Source organism: Electrophorus electricus, chromosome 19, assembly GCF_013358815.1.
Source record: "Electrophorus electricus isolate fEleEle1 chromosome 19, fEleEle1.pri, whole genome shotgun sequence".
Classification (NCBI taxonomy): domain Eukaryota; kingdom Metazoa; phylum Chordata; class Actinopteri; order Gymnotiformes; family Gymnotidae; genus Electrophorus; species Electrophorus electricus.
Window position 1 is genome coordinate 11,319,303 of NC_049553.1, and position 15,914 is coordinate 11,335,216.

At 44.4% G+C, this 15,914-nt stretch overlaps 2 protein-coding genes across 7 annotated transcripts; both read right to left on the minus strand.

Moving 5' to 3' along the window:
- Positions 1 to 2,969: 2,969 nt before the first annotated feature.
- rbm14b (RNA binding motif protein 14b) lies at positions 2,970 to 10,380 on the minus strand. Of its 5 annotated transcripts, XR_003411479.2 has the most exons (6): positions 10,306 to 10,380; positions 8,763 to 9,115; positions 6,709 to 7,714; positions 6,285 to 6,506; positions 4,060 to 4,136; positions 2,970 to 3,521 (listed from the first exon to the last, which is right to left on the minus strand). XR_003411479.2 is itself a non-coding variant. In XM_027022473.2 (5 exons), exons 2-5 carry the CDS (start codon positions 9,109 to 9,111, stop codon positions 4,127 to 4,129), a joined length of 1,524 nt encoding a protein of 507 aa, XP_026878274.2. In that variant the 5' UTR covers positions 9,112 to 9,115; positions 10,306 to 10,380; the 3' UTR covers positions 2,970 to 4,126. The 5 variants fall into 5 exon arrangements, 4 of the variants coding, with proteins under 4 accessions (XP_026878274.2, XP_026878273.2, XP_026878272.2 ...); XM_027022473.2 differs by having other exon boundaries at positions 2,970 to 4,136; positions 6,348 to 6,506; XM_027022472.2 differs by having other exon boundaries at positions 2,970 to 4,136.
- Positions 10,381 to 11,147: 767 nt separating this feature from the next.
- Positions 11,148 to 15,860, minus strand: LOC113585147 (copper chaperone for superoxide dismutase). 2 transcript variants are annotated; one of them, XM_035536654.1, is made up of 8 exons: positions 15,735 to 15,860; positions 15,215 to 15,287; positions 13,836 to 13,973; positions 13,304 to 13,478; positions 12,690 to 12,750; positions 12,336 to 12,413; positions 11,961 to 12,064; positions 11,148 to 11,662 (listed from the first exon to the last, which is right to left on the minus strand). In XM_035536654.1, the coding sequence occupies exons 1-8, from the start codon at positions 15,756 to 15,758 to the stop codon at positions 11,509 to 11,511; spliced, it is 807 nt and encodes a 268-aa protein (XP_035392547.1). In that variant the 5' UTR covers positions 15,759 to 15,860; the 3' UTR covers positions 11,148 to 11,508. The 2 variants fall into 2 exon arrangements, with proteins under 2 accessions (XP_035392547.1, XP_035392548.1); XM_035536655.1 differs by lacking the exon at positions 15,735 to 15,860 and adding an exon at positions 15,549 to 15,648.
- Positions 15,861 to 15,914: the final 54 nt, after the last annotated feature.

Consider the following 15,914-nt stretch of genomic DNA (forward strand, 5'->3'; position numbering starts at 1 on the left):
ATCCCTTCACAACTTTATGCGAAAAGAATTATGCAACCTTCGGTGCTGGGACGTAACCTGTCAAGTCGTGTGGGTCTTTTGAGACTGTCTGTATCAGGAGCGAGGAGGCAAGGGCCAGACTCCACTCTTTGTGCCTGTGTGGAGGTGCTCTTCCCGCTAAGCAGGACCTTCTGCTGTCCAGTGCTCCTTTCCTGGTCAAAAGAGAGACACGTGACCGCACCCCATTAAGTAAGAAAAGTTGGGCTTAGCTATCAAATTCGGCGCCCGAAAAGGTGAGACAGGCGGGCCTAAAAGTAACGGCCCAATCAGCAATGCTTAGTTTAACGAGGGGAAGGGAAGAGGGTGTGGGCAGGACGATCGAGCGCCCCCGCCCCGCTACGGACACCTGTTGCCCTTAGAATGGGCAAAGGCCTGAGCCAGTTAAGGCACTGCTTGAAGGTCAGCTCAAACAGTTCACTGCTAATGTTCAAAAATAGAAAGATGGAAGTGGTTGCTGATTCCAGACCTGCTGCTAGGTGCATGGTAACTGGAACCATTTGGCATCCACGCAGCCCAGATCCTTTTGGTAGTTGCACCATTTGTAGGCACAATTCGTTCAAGAAGTCGTGTTGCCGTCGTTTTGTTTTTTGAGTTTTTCAACTTTAAAATGCCGTGGGTAACTTTTTCTCTGTGTGTGAGCTTGTTGAATTGATACTTAAGCCTTGGAGGTTTAGTCTTGGATTAAACTGTATTGCCAGTGGGGAATCAGTGTAAATCTAGTACCTATGGTAGCCTGGGAAACCGACCATAAAATTACCATTTAATATTGAAACAAAATTAAGTCACACAAAATGACCCTATAAACCTTTTACGTTTACTTTGTGTATGGCGGCCACGGGGGGTTCTTTATAATTAAACCCGAGACAAAAGAAAACGATGTGCGCAAGCTCTCTTGCAGGACAAATTTATTAAAGATTAGCATGCGACGACAAACCGTATGCATGCAAACGCTGGTGTAAAACAGTACATTTATCCAGTCACGAAGTTTTTGCAAATAACATTATTACAAAGCATGCATTTACCCCCTCCATCATGGTATAATTGAGCAATTCACATCGTACGGCCTGCAGTAAGAACCGTCTCATTCATTACGCATCAAATAATTTACTTTTTCCCCCCCCATCTTAAATTGTACTTGAATCGGAAGATTAGTTGGGAGAAAACAACTGTAAGAAATTAAACAAAAATCGACAACTAGATTAGAAAACGGCAATAAGGGATCTCTCAGTGCAATGACTACAGAAAATGTTACTACATTCGTCACCTTACTATAATACTAGGCACACTAGGCCCAACACCATACCAAAAAGAGGAGGGGTGATTTTGTTAAAGGACACCAAACTGGGAAAGGAGATTTTGTATACACAGATCTAGGAAAGGTTAATATTGCTGTCACAGGACAAAGGATATAAGTGCCAACGCAATAAAGCAGGGGTGGCCAACTCTGGTCCTGGCCTGAGTCCAGCACAGTTGGGTGCTCTACCACACTCAACAAACTGTGCGGGAGTCTGACCTGCCCGTATTTTCTTTCAGCCTTGGTTACGTGGATATCCAGAATGTCATAGATATACCAGAGAATATTCACCTTTCATCTTTATTCTTTTCTCATTGTACCTGCCTTTTGAAAGGGGCCAGGTAATTTAGGTCTAGCGAACAGATACCTTCTCCCTGCAGTCCATAAGCAGCCGTTTCAAAGTTATACATGATATCACAAGGAACGTGCATGTGTGCGTGTGTGAGGAAGCAACAGTGTCTTTGCATGTTTTGGCACTGCAGTGAGAGATTCCTCTGCAACCCATACACAAACACACATACACTTAATATGACAAGACTTGCCAAAGCAAAGACATCACTTTCTCGTGAGCTCACTTACAGTCAATCTCTCCAGCTAAGGAAAAGTCTTATAGGAGCCCTGAGATGGAACTGAATTTGCAGGTGGCTCAGGATTCTGGAGGTCTCATTTTAAAGCACATTTCTCTGGGAGGCTTTGAGGTTTTTACAGACCACTTCACACTGGCCACTGCTAAACTTGCTTCTCAGAGTAAGAATGCTGACCACAGGCCACTTTGTGCCTTTAAATTCCAATTAATACAAAAACACGCAGACAGTACCAGGACCTGTGCAGGAGATAAGTACTCCTTAGTTTAAGATGCTTGTTAAATATGATCTGTTGTATGGATAAGCTCTGTCTCAGCTGAAACCTCAAATAAAACATCCCCATTGCAAAAACTGACTAAGGTTCAATGGAACACTCCTAAGGTGCTTTCAAGTATTATGTCATTTAGATTAATTACATAAAGGGTAGGCACACCCTCATCCTGCAGAGCCATGTTCACGCAGACGGCATCTGTGCAAGCGTCAGGCAAACTCACTGATCTTCAAGTCAGTATTCACCAGATGTTGCATTCAAATTTACTGAAGGTCACATTCATATATGATGTGCTTACTGTATAAACCGAACTTCTGGTGTATACTTCAGGTAGATATCACTTGAAGAGTGCGCATGACACCTGCAGAAGACTGAAGGGGGGTGCAGGCATGTTTATAGTTTCAACTCTAACCAAAGAAAGAAACCTTAAATCTTAGGGATGAGGAAATACGATGCGTTTAATACTTCTTTAACAAACTCTGGCACCAACACGCCCTCTGGGGGTGAAGGGTGGCCTTAATCTGTTAGCGCACGATCACAAATTCAAAATAAGAGCCCTAGAAGCTTGAGTGAAGTGCCTTACAGCCTTTTTTGGGTTGGGTGGGGTGGGGGGTGTTCAGGCAGTTAGGCAGCAAGTGCGTAACACCGAACAGACTCGAGAGAGCCGGTTTTGGGGAGGCGACGAGGGCGGCGGCAAGCTGTGCGTGTACGGCGAACAAACTCCAGGACGGGGGGAAGGGGGGGGGGAGGGGAGAGGATCGGGGAGGGGGGGGGGGGGGGGGGGGCAAAAAGCGAGATCGGCGATCTACTAAAATGGGGCTCCTGCGCGAAGTCCACATCTGCCAAGCCTCTACACACTGGACAGACTGACACCCAAGCACTCTTCACCATAGCAACACCGCCGTCCAAACACTCCCTAAACACTCGTAGCTGTCCAGATCCCACTGGCCAGTGTTCACCCCACTCACTCTCCTAACATGTCCGTGATCACACATTCACTCGGTCATCACGGTGCGACCACACACATCCTTCGCTCACAGCGGCGCGATAACATCAGCCCGACTGAAGCAGCAGCGTCAAACCAACAGCCCCTGCTGTCACTCAAGCTGCCCGCACAGCAAATGTTTTTTTGTTTGTTTGTTTTCGGCAGCAACACACTCTGGTGCAACACGGGGTGCACGGACGAGCCCCACCGGCTGTGGCAGTGTTGACGGTGGAGCGGAGACTAGAGGGGAGGTGGGGTGGTGGGAGGAGAGAAGAGCAGGTGTTCGGTAAAGGCGCAGGCGCTATCGGGGTTGGACGACAGGAAGGGGGCGGGGCACAGTGCGTTTACCTGGATGGAGAGAGAGAGAGAGAACTTCCTGTGCATTGCGCGATGCTAACTGTCCTCCCCCCACCAACACGCATGGTGTCCACAGTTCCTTTGGGGGACCTAGTTCAGTCGGGACAGCGGAGTCAGAAAGTTTTGCTTTTGGGCTTTGAAACAGAAAAGTAAAATAGAGCATGCACAATCAAAGAGAGCTGTCAAAGAAACCAACGCGTCAAGTGAACGGTTCAGCAGAATTCTACAGTTAAGACTGATGGACCGTCAGGCATCAAAACCCTGAGAGACAATGCACGTTACAGAAAAGGGCGCTTTCTGATACACACAATGCTTTATCACGTCCCAAAACCAGCACTTTTGTTCAATAAAAATAAAGGGGAAAAAAAGAAAAGCAAGCATCTCCCAATAAACTCGAGTTCTAGAGTGGAGGCGTTGGGTGGTTATTTAGTCAGTGGTTTGCAGCGCTGTACAGTACAGCTCCTTTGACGTTGGTGGAGCGACGTTTGTAAAGCTAAGGGGGACTGAGGGAGGGTCACCTCCAACTTACCCCGTCCACAGAAACAGAGAGGGAGGGGGCGGGCTCTAGTCCTTTCACTTCCTCTCAAGGCTCCCAATCATTTGAGTCTGGTCGTTTCACAGAAGAAAAACAAACATGAAACATGAACAAAATCAAAAATCTTTAAAAAAAAAAAAGAAAAGAAAATTTTTTTTTTAAATTCTTGTTCCCCTTATGCTTTCAGAAGGAGCAAAGAAACGATTTTTTCTGATTACGTTTTTCCGAAAAGATCATGCATAAACCTTTATTTTAATTTTTATTTCCCCATGAAAACATTTAAAGCAAAATGGTGTCACTGGGATACAAATTACACAAATGAAGACATTTAGTTTTATTTGGAAAAACAGTTCCTTTAAAAACACTGGGTTCTTCATTGTGTAGGTACATGTACAAGTGTTGAACCAGTGATGAGAAGCAGATGATGTCACAATTAAATTCAGGTGCACACACAGAGAGAGAGGAGAGAGAGAGAGGAGAGAGAGAGAGAGAGAGAGAGAGATGCGCAGGCTATCTAGATAGTCGGAGCAGCGCATGAGAAAGAAGACTGAAAGAAACTGATAGCCATCTCCCAATTTGTTTAATCCCACACCACAGCACCACAGAGCATACAGCACTTTGATTGTGCATTGTTTTCTATCCAGTTTCACATTTTAAGACTACAATCAAAAAATAGCAAACCTCTATACATTTCTCTTCTAAGGCATTAAAATCATAAGCCACTAGAGACACAATTTTGTCTGCTTTTTAAAAAAAGAATTTGGCTATATACAATCATTCTGTAAAAAGCTACAAGACGGAACGCTACCTTTTCCTTATTCGTGGACGTAAACAAAGTTTATGGAGAGTGTTTAGAAAACTGATGAAAGTCCCTTTTACTATATTTATAAAAACATCAGGGATCAATAAGACACTTCCAAAAATCTTCTACTACGCAAAATGGCAGTAAAGTCAACAAGTCAAGGTCTGCCCCACAAGACAAAACAGACAGGCTAAGCCACCCAATCCCAGTTAATGGCAAATTGCTATACCGTGCTCCAATTGATTAATTCCCATTTATCACCATGGTGATAGCAGTAGCTATGTTAAAGTAAATAAAACTAGGAGGGAGAAAATTCACAGTGTCTTTCAGCTTTCAGAATAGGTGACGTGAAATGGGGAGGGATGATAAAGACTGTAACTGTTTAACTTTACTCTTGGGATATAAGGGCAAGGACAGAGGTGCATGTATAGTGGTAAAACATCAAGGCGGTTTCCCTAAATGTGTGTGTCTATGTATGTGTGTGTGTGCCCATCACTGCAACCAAAGGATCTTAAATTATATGCTTATATGTGGCCAAAGTCCCAATGACAAGAGACAAACACACACACGTAAAAACAGTGTCCAACCCTGGTCCTACACTTCACACACCTTGGGGTAAACATACATTCAGCTTATCAAAGTGTTATCAATGTCTAACCAATATGCTTGTTTAATCTGCTCGTTTTTTTTTTTTTTTTATGACACACACACACACTGACACACACACACACACACACACACACACACACACACACGACATAACACACAGACACAGACACACATATATACGTAAACTGGTTATTAGTTCACATAACTAACTCATAACTAGCAAATCTTAAAAATCTCAAGTAGAATATCATTCAGAGGCTACTAACATCATATATAAAAAGCAATAAAAAAAAAGAATACATGGCTAATGGCTAGCCTACACCTCAAACCTGTCTACAGGGTTTAAGGTCTGAGAGAGTTGAAACACAGAGACTATACGTTAAGTTGTTAGTTGTGGTTGAACGCAAGCGTGCAGTTTCCCTTTCACTGCCCTGGCCCGCTACGCTGGGTGTGTGGTCAGAACCAAGGTCAGATATTCCAGTCCTTAAAAAATAAAAGTAAAAGAGACAACGCCCACCTTCTTAGAACCAAGACACACATGCACACACGCACGCATGCACACACACACACACACACACGCCTCCATCTCACCCATAATCAAGACAGACTCAGCAAGCACACACAGACACACACACAGACACACACACAGACACACACACAGACACACACACAGACACGGTGCGAAGGGCGGGGGCAAGAGCAGGGGGAGGCACACTATCGGAAGGGCGTTTCAGTGGGGTGAAGGGCGAGGTCGGAGCGGCGGAGGAGGGGCTCCTTGCGTGACGGCGGAATCGGCGGAGGCTCATACACGCGGGGCGTTGCCACGGCGATAGCGGCAGCGGCAGGCACGGGGGCGGCGGGCAGCACTGGCCTGAGGGCATCGAGTGTGGCCACTGGGGGGGCAGGAACAGCAGGGATTGCGGGGAGGGCGGGCACCGCACTGAGAGGGTTAGGGGCCGGGTAGGGGACTGCTGGATACTGGGGGTACTGGGCAAGCTGCTGGTACTGCTGGTAGTACTCTGCATAGTACCTGAACGAGAGACACACGCGCAAACACACATAAAATCACCACCAAACAATCCAACACACAATATTTGTAAGATGATTAACAACCGGAAAGATTCTTATGTGAAGATTTTTTTTTTTTATTATTATTTTTTACGTGACAGTAAACAGTTATGTGAACTGACCAGAAATCACTCTTTCCCGCGGGTACGTCCTAGAGGACCCACCTGGCGACGGGATCATCGTCCTGGGCGGCAGCCTCTTCCCGGCCTGCAGGTGTGGGCAGCAGCGCCCTGCGCTTGGCTCTCTGGTACATGAAGGGCTTCATCACGGGGTCAGGGAGCAGCGGCGCCGACCTCCTGAGTGGGCTGCGGTCCCTCTCTCCAGACTTCCCACTGCTCTGCTGCTGCTCCGCCAGCACTTGCTGCCCTTGCGCAAAGTAGTGCGCCCTGGCCGCTTCGAAGATGGCTGTGGGGTCTGCCGCACCCAGGCCGCTGTAGGCCGGGCTGGCTGAGTAGATGGCCGGGGCCACCGTATAGCCGGGGTTAACCGCAGCGGCGGCGGCTGCCGCGGGGACCTCCATGCCGGGCGCTGCGGCTAAGAACACAGGGTTCGCCACAGCAGGAGCGTAGACCTGTGGCCCGTAGGCAGCAGCTGCAGCAGCCGCAACGGCGCCATTGGTCACCTGGCCATAGAGGGCGGGGTTAACAGAGCCATACACCTGTGCGGCTGCCGCCGTCGCGCCCGTGTTGAGTGCCTGACTGGCCACTGTGCTTCCGTACAGCTGGTTGGGGACTGTCCCATAAACTTGGCTGGCGAGCGCTCCGTAGACGGCGGGTGCCACCGGCGTACCGCCCTCCGCCCGCGCTCCAGCGGCGGTCAGTCCGGTCAGCGCCGCGTAGGTGGGATCTAAGGTGGAGGTGTTGTATACCGAATTGTGGACGCTCTGCTGTACCTGCAAGGGAAGACCCGCAGCTGCTGCAGCGGCAGCAGCGAGCACGGCTGCCTGGCTCTGGTACTGCTCCAGCGCGGGCTTCCCCGCGGGACACTCCCCAGCATAGTGACCTTGCTTCCCACAGCTCACGCACGGGATCTTCCCTGTGGGAGTCTGCTTGCTGGGCTGCACCTTGGACAGCTCCACGGAGAGAGGCCGTCCCTTGAAGGAGGTGCCGTGCAACGCTTCAATAGCCTGCAGGGCATCCTCCTTGTTCTCCATGTGCACAAATGCATAGCCTGTAGGAAACAAGAAGATAAATAAGAAATCTTACAACCAGTGAAATTTGAAATATTAACAAAGACTGAATATAATACCAGCAAACATAGGTTCATGCAGTAATAAGGAGGGAAAACTCACTATATTCCTCAAACGTGTACCAGTTGAGTATTCCTATTTCAAAGTTTGTACACTGTGGATAAATGGCGTCTAAGCTAGTAAAATTCAAGTGGACCATGTGAACACATACAAGCATGAAGCGAAGGTAGGCAACCATTTTCAAGTCTCTCTGAAACCGTCTCTGTGGCTACGGCAGCGGGGAACCTACTGCCCTCCTGGGGACAGTCAGTGGCCAAGCAACAGCCGCTGAATAAGAACTGCATTTCCTTTCTAAAGTTAAGAGCAGTATTTTATTATGAGAATATGATTCATTTAGGTCTCACAGATTCCCTGTAGCCAGCCTTAAAAAGTGGACCTCTTAACTAAGCCAGTCCAATCAGTCAATGCTCTTTAGTATTGTGGCCTATAGGATGTACGGTTCATGTACTTTTGGTCATTCAATTTTAATTCTGAAACCCGATATGCAAATTCATGGTTTTACAGAGGTTAGGTTTCCCCATCCAATCAGAATGTAGGCTACATGGGCAGTAACAATTTCATTGGTCAAAACTTGCAACCCATTCTAGTTGGTTGACTTCTTGGGCACAAAATCTGATAGCAAGGAGAAGGAAACCCGAGAGCAGGAGCACAAAGAGATCCACAAGCACCCAGGATAAACTGGAGGGCGCACACACCCACACCATCCAAATGAAAGGAAAGTAAATGAGTGTGCACGTACAACTTTGGCATGAGAACAACAGAAATCTGTTTGAGAACAGAATGAATTGGGCCCTAGGCTATTGGCTATAGCTAAACACTTAGCACTCATCTTCAAGTACATTGTTAAACTTCTCAGTGGTATATAGGTCAAAAGGAATCAGTGCATTTGAAAACTGAGGAACTTGCTCCTAGTGTCTGTTGTTTAATGTGCGGTAAGACAAATATGGAAGCCTGTTTTGAAAATCTTACCTTTAACTTTGTCACACTCCAAGACCTTTCCAAAGGTCTGAAATAGCTCCTTTAGGTCTTCTGTGGTACACATGCCACTCAGATTACCCACAAATACTTTGGTGGAGTGGAGTGGGCGTCCACGTGACTCCTCGACCACCAGGTTACGACCTTTGAACTCTCGTCCATTGAGCTCGCGTATGGCGCGCTCTGCAGCGCCCTCTCCTTGCAGGTGAACAAATGCGAACTGCCTGAGGACGCTACAGCTCACCACCTGGCCGTAGGACTCAAAGATAGCCGACAGTTCTTCCTGCGTGGTGTCCAGGGCCAGGTTACCCACAAAGAGCTTCACCGTGTGGCCCTTGTCCATCGTGCTAGAGAAACAGGAAGAAGGCCTCAATTAAAATGGGGAGCCGTGTTTGAGGGGTTGACAAGAAAGAAGAGACGAATAGAAAAATAAGAAAATAAGAAGCGCAAAAAGAGAAAGGGAGATTATTGACATATCTTATCAGCCAAGTCTGAAAAAGGCACAAAGTCCATTCTGCCTCAAGGCCCCAGTCAGAAAATGGTGAAACCACGGTATGCCATCAGTACTAAATTACAGTTTACTAGCACACGGTTGACTGTGGATGTGTTTCTGCACTACCAGAAACAGGGTGTGCGGATTCCAGCTAAGAGTTGAATACAAAAGCAAAGAAAGGAAGTTTCTGTGAACTCTTAAGATACAGGTGACACCGTCTACAGGTGTATCGTCTAACTCATGTTCGTCTGGTTTTTGTTTTGATTTTTTAAGAAAATTAACATACATACAGATGACTACATTACCTTTAACCCGACTGGGACCAGAACAGATGTTCTGACATTTAACTAACGAGTTTTCTTTAATCTAGCAAGGGCCATTTAACTGGGCACTTCTCGGACATACAGCGGAACCTCCATAAGGATGAGCGATCTGACGACGCCGTGGAGGCACCAAGTAAACACAACTGACTACTTCCTCAATGGGAGAGGAATTGGTTTTTAAAAAAGAAATACGTCAAAACGAAATTATGCTGACCTCACCTTGGGGACAAATAATCGTTTATACGTCTCGGTTAGTTTTTACAACAGATTAATGTGTGGAAAGGGGGCTGAACTGTTCCTTTTCTAGCCTACAAGCGTCAACAACGCACGCTTGTACTGGCGTAGCTCGAACGGGTAACGAGTCACCGCAACAATCTGAATGTAACAATGTAACACTTATACTGTATAAAACACCCCCAACGGCCACGAAAGACTATTACATTAAAGAGCACATAAATGTCGTTATAATACGGTGTTAAACGTCTGGTTTTCTCTTTGTCGCACTACCGCTGGATGACTCAGTTTGTGAACAAGATTTTGAGTATCCCCGCTGCCCAACCACTGCTTTCTCTATCCACGCGTGTCTATTTCACTTCACAGTGAATTCGTGATCGTAAAATAACGCCTCACATTCGGAAATTAGACGCTCACTTAATGTAAAAGCAACATAAATATCCGAAACGTAAGCACAAAGAAAAGAACAAAAAATCTTCCATCTTACCTAAACGCTGCAGTGTTTCAAAATGGTCGGTCCACTTCCGTTCTTCAGAGAGAGGGGCATTCTTCACCAGCGGGGAACGAACAGACCGCTGATTCATTACGTTTATTCAAGCGAAAATGGCGCATACCTCAAAATCGCAAAAATAACTACAACAGGCAACGCATGGTATTTTTTAGATTATTTATTGTACAAAAATAATTAATTAAATACAAGCGAATTTATTTAGAACATGATCCGAGAAACCGATTTCGCTTATTGAAGGAACGTGGTGTGGCTAACATCGCTTATTCTGAGCTTAATTGAACTTCTTTTATGATTTCAAATCGATTTCAAAAAACATTTCCTTGACAAAGCGGGCTGGTTAATATGCGACAAGTTCAGACGAGGAACAAAGGGGACCGGCCGCTTTTAGTTGTAGGGTGCAAACGGGGTTGGTGGAGTGAAGAATGTCGTACTTCGATTCCTTGCAATATATTAAAATCACACGCAAGATGATCAAATATCAAGAACATATGGGACTGATCTTCATGCTCACAGCACACAAGAATGCAGAGGGATATTTTACATGTTGTGGTCTTCTGCAGTGCCAATACCGCAACAATAAATTAATAATTCATCGGGCAACCTTAATTCCAGCTAACGTTATTTAGACTGCGTCTGTAATGGAAAATCAGTCTGCTGTGTTTTGAGAGCATTTCTCAGATACAAGGGGCTCATGTTAATTCCAGTACTGGACTATGGAACCTGTCTGTAAAACCAACCATTACCATCAGGGCAGAACACTGAGGACAATAACAGCTTTCATATGGTGAATGAAACAAAAAGAACCTTGAAAAAAAAAATAGAAGCTTTTTTTTAATATTCAAATAACAGCACTGGCTGTTAGACCCACAGCAGTAGCAAGGCTTTGTTCTATGTGCAGGCATGAGCTCATACTGCAGAGGCTGAGAAACAGCTCTTCCCTAGAGCTGCTTCAGTCACCAGGCACGAGATGAACTGGAATCATCCCAAGGTTTTAGCGAGTGGTAACTAATGAGGCCAATACTGAAGATACGAGGCACATTTCAGTTATCGTTTGGAAGGCCTTTACCACCAAACAGGATATTCTTTTTGTCTCTTCAGATTCAATGTATTGTTTTTCCCCCCCTTTTCTTCTCTAAGTGCACTTTTTTTTTGTCCATCATTAATAATTTGCTCATGCTGTCATAGATTGGAGGGTGGTGTGTCTGTGATCCGCCGGCCTTTTCCAGCTAGGGGCCGATCTCTCTCCTCCCACAGAGTGACACCATCACAGGCACAGATTTGTTTGGGGTTCTGGAACAGCCCTGCTGAACGTGCAATGATTCCACATGCTAGCCTGGATGGGGAGGGCGAGAGAGAGAAATCATTAGATAGGCAAAGTCCCTTGCCATAACATTTTTCATTTGTCTATGCAAATGAACATTGTGGTCAGTTGAGATTTTAGTTGGTCAGTTAAGATTAAAAAAAAAAATATATATATATATATATATATATATATATATATATATATATATATATATATATATGTGAATGAACACTTGCCATTCACTCCAACATTAAACCGACATACCGTTGCCAAATGCTGTACTCTATACTGTCTAATTTACAGTCATGATTTACAAACTGGCTACCACCTCTCCCCTGAGTTTCCTGTTTTTGAAGAGAGAGGGTGGTCTCCTTTTCCCAGGTCATCCTCCCCTGAATCCACCACCAGCGATCGGCCAATCACATCCCACACCTGTCCAAAGAGGAAGAGGGTGGTAAAGAAGCAGGACATGGCTGCATCCTGTTTAAGCATGGGGGAATCAAGCCCACAACATAAGAGTAACACTGCTATAAACACAGTATACACAATATTATTAAGACTGTGACTCTTAATAAGAGGGATTAAGAGAAGTTGGTAACAGAACCAAATGTACATCAAGTGATTTTGTGCATCCACATTAAATAGACACAGGCCTGTTCCCATTTTCATCTGATGATATAAAAATAAAGCATGACAGGGTGACCTTGAGCTGGGAGTCTTCCAGTCTGAATGTGGCTCTGCCATCTGCTGCTGCCACAATGTTCCCCAGGTCCCCCACGTGCTACAGCCAAACACAAATAGAGCTGTCAGAACATCTCTACAGCTGGCTGTGTATACTCGACTTTAACATACTTGAAGCCATTTCCCTGATAAAATTCCACTTTTAAATAAATGTCATAAACGGCATGTCTTTATTTATGTAGTTCTTTAAGCTTGCTTGAGTTTGTACAGGTACCTCACTGAAACCATAATATGAGCTGACTGCAATTCGTCCAATTTCTCACACTGGCAAAGGGATGCTGAAGTTTCACCGAGTCAAAGATAAGTATAATGTTACCCTCTCTTTATCCTCTGGACCACCATGTTGTTTTCCAAAAGGATTATAGTGCTCCCCACAGCTGGAAGAGAGAAAGAAACAAAACATGATAGACAAAATCAGAGACACAGAAGAAGGAAAAGAGAAACTTATGAAATATGAAGCAATTACAGATCCTTTCCAAATAAAATTATTCTCATTGATACATCTACACAGCAAAGCACTTAAAAGTTTCTAGTGAATGAGAATATAGGAATTCATCTACTCGCTCAAGGCCTGGAAGTTAGCAAGCACAGCTTGCTTTGAATATCTCTCAGTGATCAGATGGCCAAACAGGGATGCGTTTAAATTCACAAGATTTGGAATTTGGAAGTTAAACTGTGAAATTTTTTATCCTTTCATTCCTCACCATTGCAATGGCACATTCTCAGTGTCCTTTAGCAGGTACAAAAGAGACACATGAATTCCTTCTGTCAAGCTCCTAAGCGCTCTGTATGTGTTAGTAAACAATGGCAGGTAAATATCACCCAGGGTTCCTCATCACTGCAAGTGATGACTTCAGTGACAAACATTTATTTAAAATAAGAATATGAGAAGTAGCATATTGTGCGGTGTAACGTCAAAGGTCAAGGCACCTCGTGCAGTCCTGCGTGAGGTCACCATACTCGTGCACATGCAGGCCGTGCAGTCCAGGATCCAGTCCATCGATTGCCCCATCTATCAAACAGCAGTCCTGAGACAGCTGCAGGAAACGGACCACGCCTTGCACACGGCCTGCCCCGCTCAGCATCGCCACGGCTGCGCCCAAGTCTGACAAACAAATACACAACATTAAACTCTGTCTCTGTTAAAAATAAAAATTTATTTTATATATATATATATATATATATATATATATATATATATATATATATATATATATATATATATATATATATATATATATAAATAAAAATAATACACACACATATATAATAGAGAGAGAGAGAGAGAGAGAGAGAGAGAGAGAGAGAGAGGGTCAAAATTGCAGTGAAGTACATAAGATTTCCAGAGAAACAAGTCGATTAAGGACCTCTCTGAAGTGTTGTCTTGAAACCCTGTGAACTTCACAACAGTTGTGAGGCTACACCTGTGATGAGCGTACCACCTGAGGACAGAGACACAAACCTGGCTCTGGTCCACCCAGTCCCTTCAGCACTGCTTTCCTGCCTGTACTCTCAATCAGGCCTTGAATCTCATGAGTGCTCAATGACGTCTCAACCAAAACCTCTTCACGAGACAGGTCAATCTTGAATGAACGTACACCTGTGATTACACAAAACACACAGACACACACTTATCAGGTCCAGACATTAACCTAAAGCAAAGTCATTTGTTTGGACCTAAGGTGACATGGGAAGGCTGTGATTCAGCCACAGGTGCCCTTCTGTACGACAGCACCCTCACCATGTTAAGATATCACTGTAGCTTCAATTAAAAGCTCAGCTACTGACTTCAACATTATGCCTTAGGGTTACATGGGCTGAGAGACAGAGCCAGCCACTCTGAATGAACAAAGGGCACCTATGAATGAATCACAGCATTACCCGATAACCTTACCTCTAAACAAATTATGGGCTGCTTCTATGACTAGGTCTTCTGTTCAAAGGTATTCTAGGTATTCTGTTTGGTTTTTGTTGTTGTTTTCATTTGCATGTTGTCAGATATGCAGCATATTGCTATGGAAAAGTAAACACTGCATTTTTATTTTGACACTTATTATTCATTCAATGAAGAAATAGCAAAGCCAAGCAAAGCTTTAATCAAAATATCTTTTGGGCAGGATTTCCATCCCACACAATCACACATAGCTAAGTAAGGAGAGAAAAAATATTCTGAAGAAACAAGTGCACAGGCTGACATAAATTCTAAATATTTGCCAGACTGCCTAGAAGAGGCATTTTTCCCCTCACTGACTACAGCCCTCTGCTGTAACATGTAATGAGCACATCCATGCAGTAGCTAGCAAGATATCCAGCCAAGTTAGTGGTTGAGACAAAGAGTTTAACAGTGAAAACAACACTTGTTCACACTTGCTGCATGTGAACAATAGTCACTGTTCTCCCATTAATAATGCAATGGGTACTTATTATGCAGGTGGATTACAGCCCAGAATATTTCATTTCAGTACAGCTAATGGCTTTGTTGGAGACACTTTAGGTTAGCTAATTTACAAGACTACGGTAATTATTATTATTCTAAGTTTGTATGTGTATATTAGCTATAACTAAAAATTGCAAAGTACAAAGTTGTCAAGCTATATAACCTAGCTAATTTATCTACACAACAGGAAATTAACTCAAGGATTAATACACTCATCATCAATATCAACATCAACATCAACAACAACCCCACTCGATTTCTGTTTTCAGACATTTCTGACTGTTCGCTATTAACACTTGATAACGTTGTGCAGTGGGGTGTGGTCGGCTAAAACAACGCTGACCATTAAGCAAATTGTGTTTCTCATAAATACCCCAGTTAGCTGGGATAAGCTAACAACTCACCCGGCTCTTTTTGAAGCGCACTCTCAACGGCGTTAGCACAGCCGTCACATGTCATCTGGACCGCAAACTCGAGCTGTACGTTTGAAAGAATATGGACACATTTTTAGTTAGTACCTAATCCTTTTTGCTTGACTAGACCGTAGTGTATCAGATAAAAGTTTTCAGTTTGTTTCTAAAAGGGAACAGCCAACCAGCAGCTGTCGCTAGACTATAATCTTAACCAAAGTAGTCAGCGTTAAGTAGGCAAAGATGCTAGCTAGCATACATGTTTATCAGAAAACACAAAAAAAGGTAATACTTGAAGCTGATTATGCAGTAATTGCAGATTACTAACTTGTCGTCGTGGTAGCTACTTATGATAGTTAGCTAAGATGTTCAAAGACCGATCTGTTAGCTTGGTGAGATGTCTCCAAAGCAATAGCAAGCTACAGCTGACGTTTACTGACGAACACTCCATGTCAAATGCGTTATGTGCAAAACACATTAATCACATCACTGTTAATTGAAAAACAAAACTCACGTTGGCAAACTGATTTGTTTCCATCTTTGCAACGATGGGCACCGTGACACTTCGATTTAGGAGGAAAAGAGCAAAGTGCTTCAAAACAAGCACAACCTTCCGCCTTTCAAAATAATAGTCTCCATACGTTCTATTAAAGAAAACCCAAAGTAGATAAAACTAAAGAACGCTAAGAAACCG

What these genes read in the sequence shown, in the direction of transcription:
- rbm14b (XM_027022471.2), bottom strand. Translation starts at nt 9,111, where the DNA reads ATGGACAAGGGCCACACGGTGAAGCTCTTTGTGGGTAACCTGGCCCTG. An exon ending in GGAGTGTGACAAAGTTAAAG is followed by an intron (nt 7,715 to 8,762) that starts GTAAGATTTTCA and finishes TGTTTCCTACAG; the next exon opens with GCTATGCATTTGTGCACATG. An exon ending in GACGATGATCCCGTCGCCAG is followed by an intron (nt 6,507 to 6,708) that starts GTGGGTCCTCTA and finishes TCTCTCGTTCAG; the next exon opens with GTACTATGCAGAGTACTACC.
- LOC113585147 (XM_035536654.1), bottom strand. Translation starts at nt 15,758, where the DNA reads ATGGAAACAAATCAGTTTGCCAAC. An exon ending in AAACAAATCAGTTTGCCAAC is followed by an intron (nt 15,288 to 15,734) that starts GTGAGTTTTGTT and finishes TCAAACGTACAG; the next exon opens with CTCGAGTTTGCGGTCCAGAT. An exon ending in ACTGGGTGGACCAGAGCCAG is followed by an intron (nt 13,479 to 13,835) that starts GTTTGTGTCTCT and finishes TTTGTTTGTCAG; the next exon opens with ACTTGGGCGCAGCCGTGGCG.